Here is a 21,613-nt window from a genome sequence, read left to right as displayed (position 1 = left end):
ATGCTCTGCTGAATCTGTTCTGTTTTGTGGCAGAAAGGTTACCTTTTCCTTCAATTTCAGAATTGTCCTCTTGGCATTTAATTCTGTGTGAGTTTTAGGAGTTTTGTTAAGCATTTTACAGTATAAAAACGTAGATCTGCCAGAAACAGTCTGACTGAAATCCATTCTGAAATATGCTATCTGATACGCTGTGTGTTTGACTTCTTATGTGGTCACCTGAGGCACTGAGATCTCTTCAACTGAAGAACGATCCATCACAGTGCTTACTTCTTGAACTAGTTTCCTAGTTAGAATGTCCTTGTTCATTGTCCATACTTGCTTGGCATTCCTGGAGGGATTGATACTGATAGGAATTTCCTTCAGCAACTTGAGCGAAGGTCTAAAGCAACGAAAACATAAATACAAGGTGAAAATTTTAGCACTCAGAATGGACAGATATCTGTTCAAACTGCAGCTGATATGCCTTCTTCCACTTTGCTCCCAGCTGCAGAGACATTTCCTGCCTATTTGCACAAGACTTCCTTTTGTATATTCTAGCTGTGTGTGGGTATTAGGGGGAGATAAAACACACAGTCTTGAACACATTGGTGTATTTTATGAAAATTTTTCTACTTGGCTTTTTCCATTTCCTATTTCTAATCACTTTGTTCTATTCTTACAGTATATTGACTGAGAAAAATAGAAATTGGAAGGTTCTGGTACAGAACTGTACTCATCTATTTTCATAGCATAACTATAAATTGTCTATCACTTCTGATAATATTTTTACACAAAACATCCTAAAAGAGGAAAGAATTAGAATTAAGAAATGATATGTGGATTCTTTTCTCATATCCTTAGATTCTGCGACCTTGAGTGAATTACTTCCAACTACTGCATCGCTGAAAGGAAAATATTTGTATTTTCTGTTAAGAGTGTTGTGAAGTTTAATCTTTAAAGTGCTTTGAGATTTTTGGATACTAGATTGGGGGAAAAACAATGTATGCAGAATCTTGAGGATAATTTCCAATTGTTTATGAGAAAAACGAGTAGTAGTGGTAGTCTAACTCTCTAGAGCATGTATAACCTCCTTATGAAATATTAAAATGAAAGTCTGCTACAAAACTCCAGTCACTAGAGACCTGCAGTGTTCATGGGCTATTTCTTTCCATTGGCATCATCAGAAAGCACAAGGTTTCCCAATTGTGTATTCCATTGTATTTTATGGTATGAAACCTTCAGAACAAAATCAGATGAGAAAGATTTTGTTTTTGCTTTTATTTTTTTCCAAAACATACACCAGGTTTCTACTGTAATGAATTTTTTTTTTTTTTTCTATTGTGCTTGAGGATAATTTAAGAAGAGCAAGGTTTTAGTATTTTAAGTGAATGATTTTGAACTCTTTCTGCCTTAGAGACCCACTGGCTCTTTTTTAGCAGTCTCTACATTAACAATTCTGTAGTGCCTTGCAAAGTGTCACCTTAGGGATGTGCAAGTATTTTGTCTGCTTTGCTGCTGAACAAAGGTATTGTTTTGAAGCATGGAGGGGGCAGCTTGTTTCCAAGGCTGAGAAAGTGGCAGTTGTACATCAGTCTAGGTATTTGCGTGTCAGAGAAATAATGAAGTTGCCTAAGTAACGCGTTAAGTGTTGCAAATGGTGCTAGTTTGCCACTGCGCTGATATTGACAGAATTAATCAGACCGACAGCAATGACCTCAGGAAATCCTGAATGTGTGGAAACTGTGCTTGCCTGCTTGTTCAGCATTGTGGGGATGTAGTGGAGATAAGCTGAAGTCTCACTGAAGCTCTTCCTAATGTAACAGACGACAGGCAGTTTTTACCACCACATTTAGCTCTATCATGTATAATCATTTGAGAGTACAGACTTTTGCTGGAGGAGGTTTTTGTAGATGGGCATAGATTTGTATAAGCCACCTCAGCTTCAGCTGAGGAAGGAATAAGAAAGAAAGGGAAATTTCATATTTATTTCTATTTCAGAATCACAGAATCACCAAGGTTGGAAAGGACCTTTAAGATCATTCAATCCAACCAGTCACCAATAGCTCTCACTAAACCATGTCCCCCAACACAAAATCCAAACATTTCTTGAACATCTCCAGGGTCAGTGACTCCACCAGCTCCCTGGGCAGCCCAATCCAGTGCCTGATCACTCTTTCAGAAAAGTTGTATTTCCTAACGTCCAGCCTAAATCTCCCCTGGTGCAGCTTGAAGCCATTCCCTCTAGTTTTGTCATGTTACACGAGAGAAGAGGCTGACCTCCAGCTCACTACAACTTCCCTTCAGGTAGTTATAGGGAGCAATAAGGTCTCATGTCATGCTGATGGGTGTACTGTGAATACTGGGTAGGCTGGGTATCTTTAGAAGACATCAGCCTTTAAATAAGGAAGTTTTCTAGTTTTGACACTGCATATAGATATCTAAAACAATGTGTACACCTGAAGTGTTTTAGAGTTGTAGGAAGGCACAGCAGAAATCTGTGGTGTTTTGCAGTTCAGATGCAGTCAATCATAATTGCCTCCCAAATGGATTACTGCTAGTAAAACCGTATCCTTGCATTATGAACATGTAGACTTGAGTTTACAGCTAACAGAAATGTGAGCTGAAGATGTAATCAATAGCAGAATAGGACAGTGTCGTCTTTTATTTGTGTTTCTAATTTGCTTTAGGCCAAAGATAATTAATAGCTAGTGAAAGTCATGATCACATCTTGCATTATATCCTTCATAAAGACTCATGTTGTATAGCTCAAGTTCTACTTAAAAGGAATGTAGAAGCAATACAAGTTGTCAGCTTTTAGCTCAGTCTTCAGATTTTGGCTGGAGACACAACTCAGATTTTCCTTCTGGCTAATTTGGGGGAAAGTGACCTTTTGTTTACTTATGTAGAATGATGTAGTATATGTCAGCTATTTAATTTGGGCTTACTAAAATCTGTACAGATTGAGTAATTAAGATTCAGTAAATGAAAATGGGTGTTTTTAATGTCCTTTTTGGACCAACAAAATCATTTGTCTAAAAGAGTTGCTTTCAGGCCTCCTGTTACAAGCTCACACTATATTCTCCTGCTAATTTAGTACCAGCTGTTCTGTATAATACTGCAGTAGCCATGGATGCACTGTTGAACCTGTTTAGAATATATGCATTGTTGTTTGGAGCAATACTTTACAGATAGATTCTTACAGTGGGGACGATTAGGTTAGTATTGTTTTTAACCATAAGAACAGTTTCTCTGTAAGATAGTTACCAAAATATCCTGTTCGTTTAAAGCATTTTTGTATTCACAAAGTTGGTATTTTACTGTTCTGAAGTTACCTATGCTCTGTTGCTAAATTGTGGTGTTTAAAGTTCTACTTCGAATGCAAGCTACCTGTTAATCAAACTACCATAGAAGTTATACTTTAGTTTGTAAATATATCTTTTTTTTTCTTTTTTTTTTTTTTTTCTTTTTTGCCTCAAGAGGTACCTCGTGGAGAAGAACTGGTTTAACCATGACACTGTGTTTCTAATATTAGATGATTTTCTCTTAGATTACAGATGTCTTATGATCCCAATGCATGATGTGTGTGGAGTTACTGGAAAGATTTTTATTTTTTTTTTTTTAACTTAAAAGCTACTTTGACAAACACATGAGCTAAGGTAATTAATGTTGCTTAGAATAGTATATGAGACCAAGTTCAGACAGAGGAATGCAGAATCTATGCCACTGGAATTTTGGCTGCCAGAGATTAATAGCGTTCATTAGTTTAGGAGGATTTTTTTTTTTTTTCCCCATTTTCTATCTGATTGTGAAGTGTGATTCTTCTGGGGTGAAATCGGTTATCATTAACCTAAGACTTTTCTGATTGTGGAAAGGCCTTAATGTCCCTTAAAGATTATAGTAATAACATCACACTACCTTATGGGCTAGGAATTTGCTGTGAAAATATGAATTACCCAGATGGTTCTCTTCTTTGCACTGGTTTGAAAAGTAAGAATGAAAATGCTGTTTGCCTGTCTGTCTTTTGAAATAGAAGTTTGCTGCCTTCTTCACAGATAAGCCAGAAGAGGTTTACCTGTGTGTAAGGTAGGCTGGAATATGAAGAGGATTCTTAGCTATGTAATGTGGTTTCTGCTCTCTGAATGAAGCAGTGGTGAGCAATGCTGCTCAGAACCAGAAGCAGGGGAAAAGGTGGGGGAGCAGTATTCATGAAATCCTGCTGTACTCTGCAACGTCTTATCCTGTCTGAATCCTTATATATTGGTTTCATTATTTCAATATCACTTTCTAATATTTATTTTAGGACAAGACCAGAGTTGTGTCTCCTATTATCGATGTAATTAATATGGACAACTTCCAGTACGTGGGGGCGTCAGCTGATTTAAAAGGCGGTATGTACCTCTGCTGGAATACAAATAAAATAAGAAGCATCACAAGTCAAAGCTCGTGGTCACTGCAGTTGTGGAATGGGCAATTAACACACTGCTCTTACCTTTTGCATATCTAGCTTAATTTCTATATATCGACTGTTTCCAGGCTTAGATTTTAAATGGCCTTGTTGCATTCTACTTTACAAGAGTTTGTCTTTATTATACCAATTCTTATAAGTTTATGCTGCTTTTTACCAATGCACAGGAGTCACTCGAATGTTTGCAGTGCTGTGTAAGTGTTAGAAGCAGCTTATGGTTGGAAGAGCTTATGATTCCCTTTTTACAGACGACAGTTTATTTGCTCTCTAGTTCAGAAGTCCATCAGCAATGCGGTGCCTATGAGGTTTTTTTAAGATGCTGGTTTGCTTAAAAATTGATCTCTTGTGAAAAAGCAGAAACCTCTGGAATGTGTTTGTTTTTTAAAAAGGAAAGGTGTTTTTTTTTTTTTTTTAACCCATGATCTGTAATTGTGAAGAGAGTAACACATAACCTTGAAATTTGTAGTGTTCATATCTTTACTGTTAGAAAATTTCCTGTTAAATTCTGTTTACAAAAGCTATGGTTTTGTTGTCTGGTTAATGCAAACTGTTAACAGCAAGTAGTAAAGAGCTTTGTGAAACTCTCAAAAATGATTCTCTCCCTTCTTTCCAAAAGAGGAAAGACAAGTTTGCAGTAAAATCCTTATTTGTTAAGTTTTTAAATTTAGTTTCACTATTAGCAGGTGTCTAGCGTTTAGAATAGTTGTCCCATAACTGATCCACAATAATTGTTCCCACAACCCTAGAAACTGTGCTGCCTGTAGAACAGATGTAAGATAAGCCACAATATTGAAATTATGTGGTACTGTTCCCACAGTTTTTCAGCTTATTTTGAATGGGCTCTCTCAAGTGAGGTAGTAGTTTTAAGCTCCTTCTGTATGTGAAATCCTAGTCCATAACTGGGCACCAAGTGTTTGTTCCAGTAAACTAAAGTAATGTTTGCATAATGCTGCATGTGCTTCAAGTTCCAGTCATGATCTTGAGGTAAAAGTTTCTGTATCCTTTTAATTAGCGTTCTGAAAAGATGTCTGCCATGGATATATTCACAGTATGCTAATTTATAATACTATGCTATTATCTGTGTGCTAGCTTTATTAAAACCTTAAGGCTTTTGCCCAATCTATTCATTATGCAGCAACTATGGAAATCTCTATACCATTATGTAGCTCTTATTGTTGTCTGCAGTGGGAGGAGGAGTTTTCATTGAAACCTTAGATTGGTTCCTGTGGGGTTCATGCTCTTTAATTCTTTCCAACTGAACTGGGAGAGGATTGAGCGATCATTCTACTTGTTGCTGCTTTTCATTGCTTTGTCTATGAACTATATTTCCCATTTTTTTTCTCCTTTTAGTGCTCGTTTTCTCTTATACACAATAGGTTCTTTAAAGCGCATTGAGCCTCTGTACTTCTGGGCTGTGAAGTGAGAAGCTGCCTTTTAACAATAGAAATTTTTCACATAGCAATGTCTGAATGCTATTTGGTGGTATGTTCAAATGTGAATAATATAGTCGCATTCAGATCCCAAAGGACAGATTAGCACGTTAGGGGCACTCCAGCATTTGGCATCACAGGACACTTTCATTGAGGCCAAGTCTAAACATGGAAATCAAACCGTGCTTTCAACCTTCGATATAGTGTCTGCGTGGCTTAAACATGGAGAGTTGAGACAGCTGGGACAGCATTTGTGCCTGCTCTGTTTTGCAAGACTTAATCACCCAAGACGAGCAATCTAGCAAATGCTACAGACTTAGAAGTGGACAGAACTGAAATAATTCCCATGGCTGGCCACTATTAAATCCGTGCACTTCATATTACTTTTTTTTTTTTTTTTTTTTTGGAAGGAAGAAGGCTTACAAAACTATTTACACCCTGAGTAGCATTTTAATTACTGGACTAAATTGTAGTTAACAGAGTTCTAATAACTTAGGATATGCCTATTATGAAGTTTACACATGATAGAATTTCATACTGTATATGCACTTGTGTTTAAAAATATTCCTTTTACGAAGTTACTGATACTATCTCATTGAGTGCTTTTTCCCAACCTCAGTGAAAATGGAGACAGAAGAACAGTTTTTTTATGAGTAGACAATTTATACACTTGTTTCGAGTTTGCAATGCAGTGCTGTGTTCCAAAAGAGACCCCTTGTGTTCACTATGGTGTACGTAACTCTATCTCTACCACTTGTGCTGGGGAACAGTAGAGTTTTTCAGTTCTTCCCAGATGCAAGTAATTTTGCTGGGGATGTATGATGCAATGAATTTTTTTTTTTTTTAACTGCAGGGAAATATTGGAGTTAGTTTTAATTCTCATCGTGGAGGCTTTGCACTGCTATCAGTTGTAGCCATTTTAATGCTTTGAAACTTGGAGTTTTAGGAGTATTTAGATGATCTTTCATTTTTTACAGTGTAACACTGTACAGTTTTACACCTTAAATCTGTAGAGTTGCCATGCATGTTGCAAAAAGTGTTCAGGGTAGCTTCTGTGAGATAGACATATCTTGGGAGTTGAAAACTAAGCAATTTTCATTTTAGTTCTCCACATCAATCCATACCATGCACATTTACAGATCCAGACAGTCTGTTGCCTGTTTAGCTTAAATTTTTTTCCTACTTTCCCCAGAAAATAATTGCTTTATCTTCATACTGAAGAAAGAAAACTATTGACATCTGCGCAACAGAAATCTGGAAATCATTTATTACATGACCTCATAGGATCTAAATGCTTTTGGCAGTCCACAGTCTTTGTAAGGCTGGTTTGCTAGGTACACTGGGAGATCGCTGTACAGCTCATGGAGCTTTTTCCATAGAGGTTCATACCTAAAGGCATAACGTAGCTCAAAACCAGTTAGTGTTTCCGTAGGAAGTTTATCTTGCACCTGCTGTGTTGGCTTTTTTTTTGTATTGGTGGCTAAAGGAAGGCTGTTCAAAATGTCAGGTAGAAAGCTGCTGTGACTTCGGCCTTCCCTTTTCTGGTGATCTTTGTGCTTCTGTACTTAGCTCACAAAAGAACCAATCTCTTGTGTGCATGCAGTCACACATATATATGTGTGCAGAAGATGATTAAGCTTTTTGTCTCTATAGCACTGATCTGAATTTCAAAAATGATGCATGTAGAAGCATGCAGTAGGAAAGGATGCAGTTGTATGGATGTTAATGAGAAGTGAGAGCTACATAACCTGCTGTAACCTTTGTGATAGAGAACCAATGCTGATAGAGAAGAGCAGTGAGTGCTGTATAAAGTTTCTGTAAGCCTAAGCATGATCATAACAGCTGAGATGCAACAGTACAATAAGAACTGTTAAGGGCAATTGTAAAGGGATGAAGATCTTTGCATGATGTTCAGTGTGACTTACACACGAATCCATTATTTCATGTATTTGTGACTTATGCTTTCTCATCTACTACTGGGTTTCTTACCTTGTGTAATAAATGTCAACAAGAAAAATCAATATTATTTAGATTACTTTTTTATTCTCCTGTTCAACTTCTTTTCTTTCGAGCTCCTCCTCGTTTGTTTTCTACCACGAAGATTGTGCAAGTGTAAATTTCCTTCCCAGTGATTTTGTTTGATATTACATTACTACAACATGAATAATGACCACAGTCTTAACATCCTACTCTGTTTTCTTCTTAAAGGCTTTGACTGGAACCTGGTATTCAAATGGGATTACATGACACCAGAGCAAAGAAGAGCACGGCAAGGAAACCCAGTTGCTCCCATAAAGTATGTCTATATCACTGATTCTCCATTTGATAGATAATGCTTTTTTTTAATTAAAAAAATGTATTGATTCATCTTCATGGGAATCTGTTCCCATCAGAGATCTTCAGTACAAATAGATTAGCATCGGTTGGTTTATCTGATTTAAATGCATACTAAAACAGGCAGAGTGTAATATTGCTGTAGGACATGATGAGAGCATAGCTTGAAGCAAAGTTTACCACGAATACTGTTCTGTTTTTTAACTCAGGAGTATGAGACTTACTTTTGTGCATGTCACCATCTCAGAAACGAAAAGTGATATTACCAGTTGGGAAAATTCAATTCAAATGGAGACAATTAGTGCAGACAGTCCCCGTTTTTCAAGATTATAGTTTATAATAAGCAAAGTAGTACAGAATTTGTATCCTTTCTGTTTTTGCTTAAGGGAATTTCATTTAGGTTTTTTTTTCCTATCTGTAGCATTTTATATTTTACTGTAAATGACATGCATTGAAGTGTAGCAACTGTATATTTACAGTTAGACTTGACATATTTAAAACAGAAATGGATCCAGGCCAAGTAGCTTGTGACTAAACAGAGCTAAAACTTGTTTTATCAGTCTAGAAATGAACCTTAGCTAGCTTTCAAGAATATGGTAACTTCATTCATGTTTGTGCATCCTTGTGATGCTCTCACAAATAGTGTTTAAAAAAAGCATACAAAAAAGAAAGCAAAAAAACCCCCACCCAACAGTTCCCCTGTAGATTATTTAACCTTAAAGAAAAAAAAAAGTCATGTTTATTTTAAAATTTGATGTTTTATATGTTTTGACAGCTAAAAATACAGCAACAAAACTTTAATGTTTTACTGCTGGCACAAGTTCCCAGTTTTTAAATAAGGGACTTGGGAACCAAGGGGAGTTTTGGAAATTCAGCTTCTGAGGCAGTGGTAGTTATAATGCTGTACATGCCATAGAAATGTTGCATGATGTTGTGCAGACAAGCTTTGACATGATGGATGTAAACTTAGTTGCCTTCGAAAACATTGCAGCTTTTTTCAAGGAGATATTAACCTTGAGATGCAAATCAATTACCTCCCAGTTCATGGTTCTGTAAGTATTTAATTTAATTTTTCTTGTCTGTTTAGGACACCCATGATAGCTGGTGGGTTATTTGTGATGGACAAATCCTATTTTGAAGAACTGGGGAAGTATGACATGATGATGGATGTTTGGGGTGGAGAAAACTTAGGTAAGTGCATAATGTACTTTCAGATCAGTTTTCACAGAAAAGCAAGTTTCAGCTTTGCTTTTACTGTCATGGTTTCATGATCTTCATGGTTTCATGCAAAGAAGATTAGAGAGCAATCAAAACTTCAGGTGCATTATTGGGAAAATCCAGAAGGTTTCAGTGTAAGAATTAAAACATGGTAGCAATTTTATACTATGTATGAGAAAGCAGAACTATTTGCTTACTGTGCAGTTAAATAAGTTGGCAGGTAAAATGAAATGAACTAAGGATGCAGATAGGAAGTTCTTTTCAAAAATGATACCTTGTTTGAAAGCCATATCCCCCTATAATGTTATTGATTAAAGTACGGTGTTTAAATGCTGACAATTTAAGGCAAGTTTTAAAATGTTGGTGAAATTCAATGACAAAAATCAGAGCACGAGAGTTCATGAGTTTAATGTTCTTACACACACTTTAAGCAATTGATCAAAACAGCTGACCAAAAAATGATCTTTTTATCATTGATCTTTTAAACTTAGGCTTTTAAACTTAGGTTTTTTATTTTATACCCCTATTTTAGCTCAACAAGATAATTATGCTTGGGAAGGCATTTTTATTGGAATTCCTTATTTTCAGATGTTTGAATGGGATTTGAGGAGGAAGGAGGAGGGACCAAGAACTTGCACTTTAGCCATTATTTTCACCTTGTGGTTAGATTTGGCATTTGGCTCTCTGCTTTACAGTATTTTCGCTCAGCTAAGACAAGTGCATTTATAGTTAAAGAAATGTTTGAGTGGAGCAGAACTCTAATTGCTTATGAGTTACAGGTATCATTAATTTAGTTTTTCAAGGTAGGGGTCATCTCAGACATTCTAAATAGTGTGTTTAGGACCAATTCTGAGGATTAAAATGCCTCTACTGCTGTTCTAGCTGTGAAACTGAAATACCTTGAACTTGTAAAAACTCATGAGTGTTTTCAGCTACTGAAATACCTGCATGAGGCGTATGTGGCCTACAAGAAAATGTCTGTTTTATCCTGTACACCTCTAAATACTGAGACACTATAACCACTTGCTTAACACTCACATAAGGAACTGGAATAAGCTGGAACTTACGTAAGCTGGAAAAAACATCCTTACCATCTCCTCTGACTTTTCTGTACAGTGCTCACTCTTACGTATTATGAACAATTACTTTCTCTGTTAGATTTTATTCTCCTCACTATTTGGCTGCATGTGGCTAAACTGTATTAATTTGAACATCATCGTTGTTTTTCATTTTTTAAAATGTTCTGGAAAGTCACTGAATAAACTTACTACAGCAATGCTTTTATCCTCTGAGAACCTCTTCTGACACTGGAGCACTTAAATATCTGATTAGCTGTAAGCATGCACTTGAGTCACTCAGATTTTTTTTTTCTGAAAACTTAGCAACTGCTCGTATGCTTTGATAATTGAGGATTTTGTAGTAATAAAGGGCACAAGCAACAGCTCATTTCTCAAGGTGAAAAGTTGGCATGCAAAAATCTTTGTTTCTTTTGCTTTCAGTTTTCTCTTCTCCGCAGTAGGAGGGAGGGGAGATGGAGCCTTTGGGGTGCATCTTCTCTGCTCCCTGAAAATGCAAGGCCTATCAGAGCAGACAGCTAATTATTTGTTCATAGCTACCAGGTTAACTGAAAATGAATAAAAATTGCATGGCCTTTGATTTAATTACCAATAGATGACATGCACCAGATAGTGGAAATCTGTGATGTGCAGTTCAATATGCATATTTGTACAGCCTCTTTATTCTCAGGCGTACCTCTCAGTCAGTTGATGTTACGTGCAAATAATCTGCTAGATGGAGTCGTAAAATACTTCTAAACATATTTATACTTCATTTAAATTTGCATTTTCTTGCAAGTGTGTACAGGGCAGATGTGAGATTTTCTTCACAGTAGTATAGGTTCAACTATACTCATATAATAGGTGTATGAGCTTACAGTATTTTGCCTAGTCTAAATCCTATATTAGCTAAATGACTGTTCTTGCTGTGAAGATATGGTGTATTTTCACACTGTTGCCAGATATGACTGATAACACGTTTGCTGTATAAAACGTGGATCAAGGTTTGTCCAGTCTTCTCGAATTCATAGACTCTAATCCTGAGAGCTTTTGCAGTGCTTTTTTGATAAGCATAGGGAGATCAAGTATACTAAAGAAATGGATAGATCATTGAAAGGTTTGGATTAAATTTGAAAACCTAGCTTTTTCTTTCTAGTTTTGCTGAAATCAGAAAGCAAGTAAGACTTCACCTTCTAAATTGGTAATATGCTGCAAGAGCAGTATTGAAGGTAATCTTATCACAGAATCACAGAATGGCCAGGGTTGGAAGGGACCTCAAGGATCACGAATCTCCAACCCCCCTGCCACATGCAGGGCCACCAACCTCCACGTTTAATGCTAAACCAGGCTGCCCAGGGCCGCATCCAGTCTGGCCTTGAACACCTCCAAGGACGGGGCATCCACAACCTCTCTGGGCAGCCTGTTCCAGCACCTCACCACTCTCTCTGTAAAGAACTTCCCCCTGACATCCAACCTAATTGCGCCTTTAAAAAAAAAAAAAAAAATTGTGTCTTCTGAAACTGTTAAAATAGTAGAATTCATTTTCCCAATGAGTATGATGAAAAATAGCATCCTAAGAACAAAACAAGAAAAGCCTAACACCTTACATTTTAATTGCTTTATGTTCCTTTTAACTTAAAATTCATGCAGACTTTAGAAGCCACGGTGATGTAAGTATTAGTCTACCCCTCCCAATTTGCAGGCCCTTTTGCTGTACTTCCCGCAGCTATTTTTCATCTTTTTGATATTCTTCAGAGCCTAAGGTGTCTGAAAGTATATGTGTAGGTGTACAGGCCTGGGCATTTGTGAAGGGAGAACTAATCAAATAACAAAGCATTAACTTAGTGTACAGAGTAGAGGAAGCTATGAATAATAGAAGAAGTTGGTATGCAAGATATTTCTAAATTACTTCTGGAATAGTTTTTCAGCACTTATGTACGTTCAGTAGATCACGGAATAGCAGAATGTTTGAGTTTGATAGGGGCTTCTGGAGGTGATCTGGTCCAACCCACACTGTTCAAGCAGGGCCACCTGTTGCAGGGAATCATGTCCAATCAATGTTTGAAGAAATTCAAGGAGGGATATTTCTCGTAGACCTCTCTGGGCAACCTATTCCAGTGCTCAGTCACCCGTATGGTGAAGAAATTCTTCCTGAAGTTTAGCTGGAATCTCTTGTGTTCCAGTTCATGCCTGTTGCTTCCTGTCTTGGCACACAGCGCCTCTGAAAAGAGCATGGCTGTATTCTCTTTGCAGGCTCCGTTCAGATATTTATAGACAATGATAAGAACCCACGTGAGCTTTCTTTTCTCCAAACTGAATGGTGCCAGCTCTTGCAGGCTTTCCTCATAATAGAGGTGCTTCAGTCCCTTCATCCCTACATTAGATTTTTGCAGGTTCATCCAAGTCTCTCTTCTACTGGCTGGCCCAGAACTCTTCACAATATTCCAGATGCAGTATAACCAGTCTTGAATATAGAACTGGTGGTGATAGTTTGCCTAAGGAAACCCAGGATACCAATTAGCCTTGCTAGGAGCAAGGGCATGCCCCTGCCTTGTATTCAACTTGATACCAGAACCCCATGTCCTTTTCTGCAGAGCTGCTTTCCATCTGAGTGGCTCCCAGCACATACTGGTACTTGGGGTTGCTCCTGCCGAGGCACAGGACTCTGCACTTGTCCTGCTTCAACTTCGTGAGATTCTTGTCAGCATACCTTTCCAGCCTGTCAAAGTCTCTCTGAATCAGACACTCATTCCAGTTTCATGTCATCTACACATTTGAGGATGCATTCTACCCCATCATCCGGATCATTAATGAACATAGTATTGATGTTTTGGATGAAGTATTCAAAATTCATCATTTTAATAAAAGCACTACAGAAAAGCACTTTTTTTGCTAGCTTAATAGAAACACTGAACAGTCATTTATTGTAATTCCCAATTTTTGCTTTTCTTAGCATAAAATAAGAGATAAGAATAAAGTCAGTGCTGTGAAAAATGTGTGGTGAGAATGCCATATTCAGTTGCTTCTTAAAGTCATTTGCCTATCCTCCCATGTTAATTTAACTATAAAATCAAGGCCATAAGTTACTGCCAGAGATAATGTTTTTGTCATTAATATTTTTTTGGAAGACTGACTGTCTGCAGATTGGACTGTGTTGATTATCTAGTCTTCATGAATATGACTAACTGGCCTTGATTGAACAGAAACATTTTCTGAGGTAAAATTAGAAAGAATTCTTGTAAAAAGCAAAGATTCAGACGAAAAGCAGTTAACTTGCATTGCCTTAGTTTGAAATGACAGCACTTATTTTTCCCCTGGTCAAACCAGTCAGAAGGGAGCTACAGGAAAGAAGGGTCCGTGGTGACAGAACAAGAGGAAATGGTTTCAAGCTTAAGGAGGGCAAATTTTGGTTGGGTATACAGAAAAAGTCTTTTACAGTGAGGCACTGGAACAGGTTGCCTAAAGATGTGGTGGATGCCCTGTCCCTGGAGACTTTCAAGACAAGGCTGGATCAGGCCTTAGGCAACCTGATCTAGCTGTGCATGTCCCTGTTCATTGCAGGGGAGTTGGACTGGATGGCCTTTAGAAGTCCCTTCCAACTCTAAGGATTCTATAATTGAGAGGACATTGCTAACCTTCAGGTTTTCCTACTTTTGGTTTTGAAATGAGGAAGTTTATTTGAAATAAAACTTTTGATTTATATGTGTGAGAGGAGGGCTTCTGGAGGAAGAATAGCACTTAGTTTTAAAAGAGGAATGTGACTTTGCTTACTATTTGTGTTGGTTTTTTTTTTTAAATCTGTGGGAAGATACTGAATGATGATGAATAGACTAAGGGTAGGAGATGGTAACCTGCTGCAGCTACTAGACTAAAAGGGGGAAAAATATCAAAGTTGAAATACTGCTATTGCAAGCACCCTTGTGCTTGCTTCAAATGAATGAAGACAAGTTCTCTGTCAGTACTAGGTGATTTCTGCTGTTAGAGGTCTAAGATGAGAAATACGCAATATATATCTAGACCTTGTCTTTACTACCATAGTTAGTTTGCTTGCTTGATTTACAAAAGTAGTGACCATAGCCTTTGGTTTATATAAGTTGCTACTCTATCTTCAAATCAAGATTGGCTTGGCATAACTCCTTTTACTGCCAGTACTTTGAGCCAGCAGCTCGAATCTGTTGTTTTATTGTGCACTGAATTTGCTTGACATTCTATTTAATCTTTAGCTGATTTTTAAAATTATAGATTAGATAATTAATTTATGCTAAATGAATCTACTGTTATTTACCATTTAGATAAAGCACAGCAATAGAACACATAAACCTAACTTATTCTGGCAAATTTCAGCATCATTTCTGAGTTTGGAGAATACTGCTCAGAGGAGAGAAGGCATGCAGTTTTGCTTCCAAGTTAATACAGTTATTTCTTCTGAGTTTGGATAGTAATAAACAAGCATATGCCTTGGTTTTATCCTAGATTTTCTCAGAAATCCATCTTATTGATCTTCTCAGCAATTACCGCTTTCTTTGTTTAAAAACAACCGTAGGAAATTACAGTATTTTGTGGTGTATTTTGTGATGTTGGTCTTTTATGTTTTCGTTGCAGAGATCTCGTTCCGAGTTTGGCAATGTGGTGGGAGCCTAGAAATCATCCCTTGCAGCAGAGTGGGTCACGTATTCCGCAAGCAACATCCGTACACATTTCCTGGTGGGAGTGGTACTGTATTTGCAAGGTAACTCTTAAGATGATCTTCAGCTAAATAGTGATGTTTTGAATTTCTTCAAATGATCAGCAGGTGGCAGTAATTTAATTTTAGGGACCTTTTCATTAGAAGAAGCTGATGACTGAGGAGAATATGCTTAAGGCAAAATATCTCCATTAGAGATTAATCTGGAAAAAAAGGAAATAGCCAATTTTGAGAAATTTGTTTATTTGGTTTTGAAGAAACCTTTATTTTCAGAACAGTCCCATACATCTTCATTTTTTAGGAACGATACTGTCGTTCTCTATGACCCAGAATACAGAAGGTTAGGAATTTGCTTTGTTTGCTGTTTGTTATTACAGAATGAGTATGAGATGTACAAGTGATCGTGTAGGCTAATTCTGGCATTTATACCAGGCTGTTGGATGCTTAATTCTTCATTGAATCTTCTTTTCTCATCACATGATTAAGATGCTTTTTGTGTAAACTTAAGAAATTACATTAGTAAGAGCATAGATTAGCATGTGTGTTAATTTTACTGTTGATTTAATGTATGCGGTTGCTGGAATGTGGAGATGTTTCATCTTTTTTTTTCCCGTAGAATGAGAATAGCAAGTCCTGATTCATGTTCATAGTGTTCTAAGTTATATGGGTTAAGGCACTGAGTGGTGTATGACAGGGATTTTGACTAAGGCTCTGTCAGTTCCAGCTTTTGAAGCGTTTTGGCTCAGAGAACTTAATGCTCTCCAAGGTCTGAAGAAGCAAAGTTGGAGCTAAAGGTTCTAAGAGTTAAGAGCTTCAAATTTAAATAATTTCATTTATTTATCTTTGAAGAATATGGAGCCACAGCACAGAGTGCAAATGTGTTCAAGTCCGTAAGAATGTTCCAAGCTGCCAATATATTTGGAATAGTGTTTCACCTGAACTTGAGGAACCATCTTAGAGGTGTAAATTTTCTTCTGCATAGGTTATGCCAGCAACACCACACTAATCAATTTAGTAGTCTGCTAAAATAAAGTCACTGTCTTTATTTCTTCCAGTAGTCACAGGAGGGATTTTCTTGGTACGCTATTATTTGAGGTCTATATGCTACAGTAAAAATGACTTTGTGGGTATTTGTGGTATTTGTGGGTAAACAAAAACTAATAAGAAGTACCCTCTCTCTTCAGACATTACATCTCTATACTGATATAGAATCCTAGAATATCCCAAGCTGGAAGGGACCCACAAGGATCACTGAGGTCCAACTTTCAGTTCCACATAACACCACCCAAAACTCAAACCATATTTCTGAGCGTCATCCAAATGTTTCTTGAACTCCAGCAGGCTTGGGACTATGACCGCAGCCCTGGGGAGTCTGCTGTAGGGATCAGCCATCCTCTGGTAAAGAACCTTTTCCTAACACCCAACCTGAACTTCTCCTATTTATGTATGTCAGTAGGGTAGAAGGATTTAACAATTGAACTATTACAAAGGCCTAGGAAGGAACTGTTTTATCATAGAAACATATATAGTAGGTTATAAAATTATGATTTCATAACAAGGATCGTGCTCAGTAAATAAATCAAGCTGTGCAGTTTTCCTAATTCTCTGGATCTTTTCCATTGTTAGTCTGTTAACTAATGTCTGTTGCACACTTGTGCTATTAGATAGGTACTTAAACATAACTCATCTGAAAAGCAAGAAAGGGGCTGGCTTTGCATATGCAAGATCAGAGCATGCATCATAAATGTGTCATTTACAGTGGTTGAAGATTCTGCATTTATATTGGGATGACAACTTTTGGATTTTGTTGCTATTAAGTCAAATCATCGCTGTGATTTAATCACTCACATTTCATGACAGCTACCATGACAGATTATTTTTGATGCATTTTGTTTTTCTGTTATTTGTGTTCGAAATGACTTTTTAAAAGAAATACTACCTGGACTTGAATTATGAGGACAAGTAAAGCCTGTGATCTTTAATCTTGGGCACTTGCATTCCTGTCCAGGTCTGTCTTTCTCTGCAAGTGGTTTATTGCCATTATGCTTGACTGTCCAGCTAGCTGTCTCAAATTCTGAAATGCCATTAAAGTTCTTTGTTTCATTGGAATTATTTTTGAATTGACCTAGAAAACTTATATATCACTTTACAGCAAATTGTCAACCTTGCTTTTTAGTTGAAGGTTGTTTCTTCCTCAGTCAGCTGCCTTGTGTGTCAAACTAATATAACAAAATTCCCTTTAAAAAAAAAAAAAGTACTTTTAGCAATGAGAGAATGTGAAACCTAAGGTAATGGAATACCCTCATGGTGCAGACGTTATCGAATGTGTGGAGCCATGGTGCCAAAAAAACTTGGTGCATGGAATCAGTGCTTGTGCAGTTGGGACTCATTAGCTTATGCAATCGTCTGTCCCTTGACTGTATGTAATTTGTTCTGGAGTGCTCTGGGTAAGCTTCCTATTTTTAGCTGACTAGCCAGTATGCACTGCCTTTGGGCAGCCAAAACAAATTGATCCTGGATGAGAGGCTGGGAGTCGTGTGGTACAAGAGGAGAAAAGGGATGACATCGTGGCTGTTGTGCGGGGGCAGATGCTTCTTGCTTCTAGCAGAATGTATTAGATCAGGTTTGCTTTTGCACATATATATGCTTTACTGCTTGAGGGCCAGCTGCTTTAATACACAACTTCATCTGAGTTAATAAACCTTACAGACCCTAGTCTGGTATGTGCAAAACTATCTCTGATGGCGTGATGCTAAGTTTCATTATCTGTGGTTTAATCTAGGTGCTGAGTGTTCCCTACACTGTATTTCTCAGTACTCTGACTGCTTTGGAGTCATACAAATTTGAGCAGTTCTCAGCATCTATATGGTTTCTATATCCATATTGCACTGTGTCTGGATTCTTAATTTTTGGTTGTGTAAAAGTGTGGTACAGAGATGCATACTGGCCTTGGAATTGCCTTTTGAGTTGTTAAACTCTGGCAAACTAATTAGTACCTCTCCCACCACCAAAATCCATTTTGCCTGTGAATAGATAGCCAACCTGATTGCTGAGTGGCTGAGTGATTGAGTCATTAAAACCTGACAGACTACAAGTGAATTTGAACTGAAACAGTCTAATCTGGATTGAATGGGTTTTTGCTTACACGCACACACACACACACACACACACACACACACACACACACAAAAAAAAAAAAAAAAGGAATCTTTGCAAGGAAAATATTGGTCCTCAAACAACAAATGATCAAAGTCTGCCTTGTGTTGTTTTTTGTTGCTGTTGTTTGTTTTTGTTTTTGTTTTTTCTCTCTTTCCCCTTTCCCCACCTCCTCTACTCTTAGCAGTTTGCAAGAACTGAAATTGTCCTGGCTACTTCTGCCTTCTAATTTGGAAAGAATCATACCAATAAGTTGTTGGCTGACTGCATTTACTCTGGCTGCTTAAGATTGAACTTACTGCCAAATGTAAAATAAGTTTCAGAGCATGACAGTTGCAAGGGAATTAATTCAATGAAACTACAAACAATAGAAGTAGATGAGTTTTACATGGAAGCCAGGAGATGGGGAAAAAAACACCTTACAATCTCACAGTCCAAAAGGAGCTGTAAACACACTGTTACAAAAATATAGACATTTTAGTTAGCCATTTGATTTGAGGTAAATAATCCAGGTTAGTGTTTTTCCTTTACATTTACAGCAGTAATTAAGCTCTGAATTTTCAAGTGTTAAAAAAATTTTTCTAAGTACTGCCTCCTCTGTTTTAGTAGACTTGTTTATTTCATAGCTTTGTCAGAACAGCTTATGTCTTGAAATGTTGAATGCTATGCTGGTAATAGTAAGATGCAGACTGAAAATGTGTTGCTGAAGTTAGCGTATCTGTTTTCAGCAAGGCAATATACACTGTTAAATATTTCAAATTGTTGAAATTTTGTGTTTCCAATTAGCTTGCTTATTCAGGTGAAGACTCACTGAATTTGGTCTATCAAATTGTATTAAAACAAACAAAACCAACAACATTCCCTGAAGATTACAGAAAGAATTCCAGGGCGTATTAAATTCCAGATGAAAATGTGAAGCAGCAAATTGTGGAAAAGGCATTTTTTCTAAATGTATTGATTTCAGTTTTGATTTTCTAATGATTTTCTGTTACTTGGGACTTTAATAGGAAATCTTCTGCCTGGCTTGAGGCAGCTGATGATGTAGTACTAAGAAGGATTAAAATCAAATCAAGAATAAATGACATGGTTTAATTGCAGTTGGGGGAAAATATGACCTTTTTTTCATATGATTGTCCCTAGAAATACACGCAGGGCAGCGGAAGTCTGGATGGATGAGTACAAGAATTTCTATTACGCAGCAGTGCCTTCAGCCAGGAATGTACCTTATGGAAAGTAAGTCACAATTACTTCTTTTTCCTCCTTCAAAAAACAGTGGCTTCTGAGGTATAAGTAGTGATGGCACTTATGTCCTTTAGATGTAGATCTACTGAGGAAATTTGGGTTTTGTATACAGTCATTAATTCATACAAACACAGCATCCAGACCTTGAAAATCATTCTTCTTTTTCCCTTTCTAGTATTCAAAGCCGAATGGAACTCAGAAAAAGACTTAGCTGCAAACCCTTCAAGTGGTATCTTGAAAATGTTTATCCTGAGTTACGGTGAGTTTCATCTGACTCTGGGATGATGTGGGGTTTTGACTTGTCTTCTCCTGAAATCACTGGTTTCTCTTTCCCCTTCCTTGGAAGTAAAATGTAATTGTGGCCTTATTTGCTTTCAGTATTGTTTGTTCTATTCCTAAAAGTCCATTTTATCGAAGTAATCTTCTTTTCCACTTACATAGAATTGCAGCTGTAGCTGCAGTATTTCAGAGAACAGCATCCAGAGCCCTAAACTCCTCTGTAGCCTGTCTCCTACATGGGCTTTTTGCTTGAGGGTACATTGTTCTCTCTCCTGTTGTCTTCCCTTTTAAAGTTTTGCCTTCACTTAAGCACATGATTAGCTGAGTGAGAAAGCTGAATCTCAATACAGCAGAAATAACAGAAGCTAGCAGATAAGAAAGTCATGCAAGTTTTTTAAGCATTGGTAAATGCACTGCTCTAAGAAGCTAAGTCACATGTTTTATTATCTCTTGCTCTGTCAGTGGCCAATAGCTAACCTTTATGCATGTGTAGAGGAAAAAGCAAACTGAAATTATGGGTAACATAACTAATACTTTTTGCAAAATGAATCAGTGCTTACAGCATTAATATAATACATGATACAAAGGAATAATTTCTGCTGTAGAATGCATACTAACCAATGAAAAATCCTCAAAAAAAAATCTTTAGCACTTCTTGAACGAAAAGATTTTTGTTCAGTAATGTGTCTACTGATAAGTATGTCTACTGGGTCACAAAATCACAGCGTCTTGAGTTAGAAGGGACACTAAAGATTATCCAGTTCCAACGCTGCTGCTTTGGTATTAGACTGTAAACTACTGTGTCTTCTGTCAACATACTGTTGGTTGCACAGGATACTGTATGTGTGGTTCGTAGGAATGTTTATTGCTGAGGACACTTTGTGTCAGTGAAGTTGGATTGTTACTACTAGAATACAGGCTTGGAATGCATGAGCATAAACTGTTACAGCCTTCGTGTATTTTACGAAGCCACACATGTTAAAGAGTCTCATGAACCAGGATAATGCTGAGGAGGAAAGTTATTCTGTATTTCTCTTACAGTGCCGGAGGATATTTATTTGTGTTTAATTTGTCAGAAGAAATATGGCTTGCAATTTTTCTTGGAAAATGTGCTACAATAAGCATTACTGGTGTGTAATGTTATCTTATTCTGTGTCACCTCCCTTGTGCTCACTTTGCTGAGTTGAATTATTGTATTCTTATCATAGTCTGAAGTTTTTAAAGGAGTTTGTATGTCCTTGCTTTTCTGTTTAATATGAACTTATGGTCTCTATGCCCCACAAGGGTGCTCTGAATGTGTTTGCCTATGTACTTCCAGACTATATGAATTCTACTTTATATGCGACTGCTTAAAAATAAGTATGAATAAAACACTTTTTTTTTTCTTTTTTTTTTTCCCTTCAACCCCAACTTATAACACTTCAGTAAAGATCAATTTGGGACAAAAGTAGAATGTTTCTGATGGCTTGTCTGGAAATAAGTGTGGTGAATCTGAACTGATAGCGTGAAGATATGAGCGACGTTAAATGATAATGATGTCACCTTTAATTTGGTCATTATGAGGAGTTTGTATGTTCATCCTTGTTTTCTATTTTTGTCCTATGCTTGCAGGTTTGAGTTTGGTCAGAAATTTGGCTTCTGTCTTCAAAAGATGTTTGGAATTTCCAAACAGTAGTCATCACTCATCTTAAACCTCTCATCTTCAAAATACTTGATGAGGAGGTAAAAGAAATATCAAAGATAGACTAATTGAGGGAGATATTTCTGGTTT

General features: G+C 37.1%; 1 protein-coding gene across 1 annotated transcript in view; it reads left to right on the top strand.

Annotated features, from left to right (window-relative positions):
- Window positions 1–21,613, top strand: part of GALNT2 (polypeptide N-acetylgalactosaminyltransferase 2) — a 94,067-nt gene that overhangs the window by 66,435 nt on the left and 6,019 nt on the right. The window contains exons 8-13 of the mRNA XM_042815562.1: window positions 4,280–4,367; window positions 8,083–8,170; window positions 9,296–9,399; window positions 15,084–15,210; window positions 19,462–19,554; window positions 19,739–19,822. Coding sequence (XP_042671496.1) covers window positions 4,280–4,367; window positions 8,083–8,170; window positions 9,296–9,399; window positions 15,084–15,210; window positions 19,462–19,554; window positions 19,739–19,822 — 584 coding nt within the window. The remainder of the gene's footprint in view (window positions 1–4,279; window positions 4,368–8,082; window positions 8,171–9,295; window positions 9,400–15,083; window positions 15,211–19,461; window positions 19,555–19,738; window positions 19,823–21,613) is intronic.

The sequence above is a fragment of the Centrocercus urophasianus genome, unplaced genomic scaffold, assembly GCF_019232065.1.
Source record: "Centrocercus urophasianus isolate 14NV4802_14NV808 unplaced genomic scaffold, USGS_Curo_1.0 seq_10, whole genome shotgun sequence".
Classification (NCBI taxonomy): Eukaryota; Metazoa; Chordata; class Aves; order Galliformes; family Phasianidae; genus Centrocercus; species Centrocercus urophasianus.
This window is presented reverse-complemented; position numbering and strand designations above follow the sequence as displayed.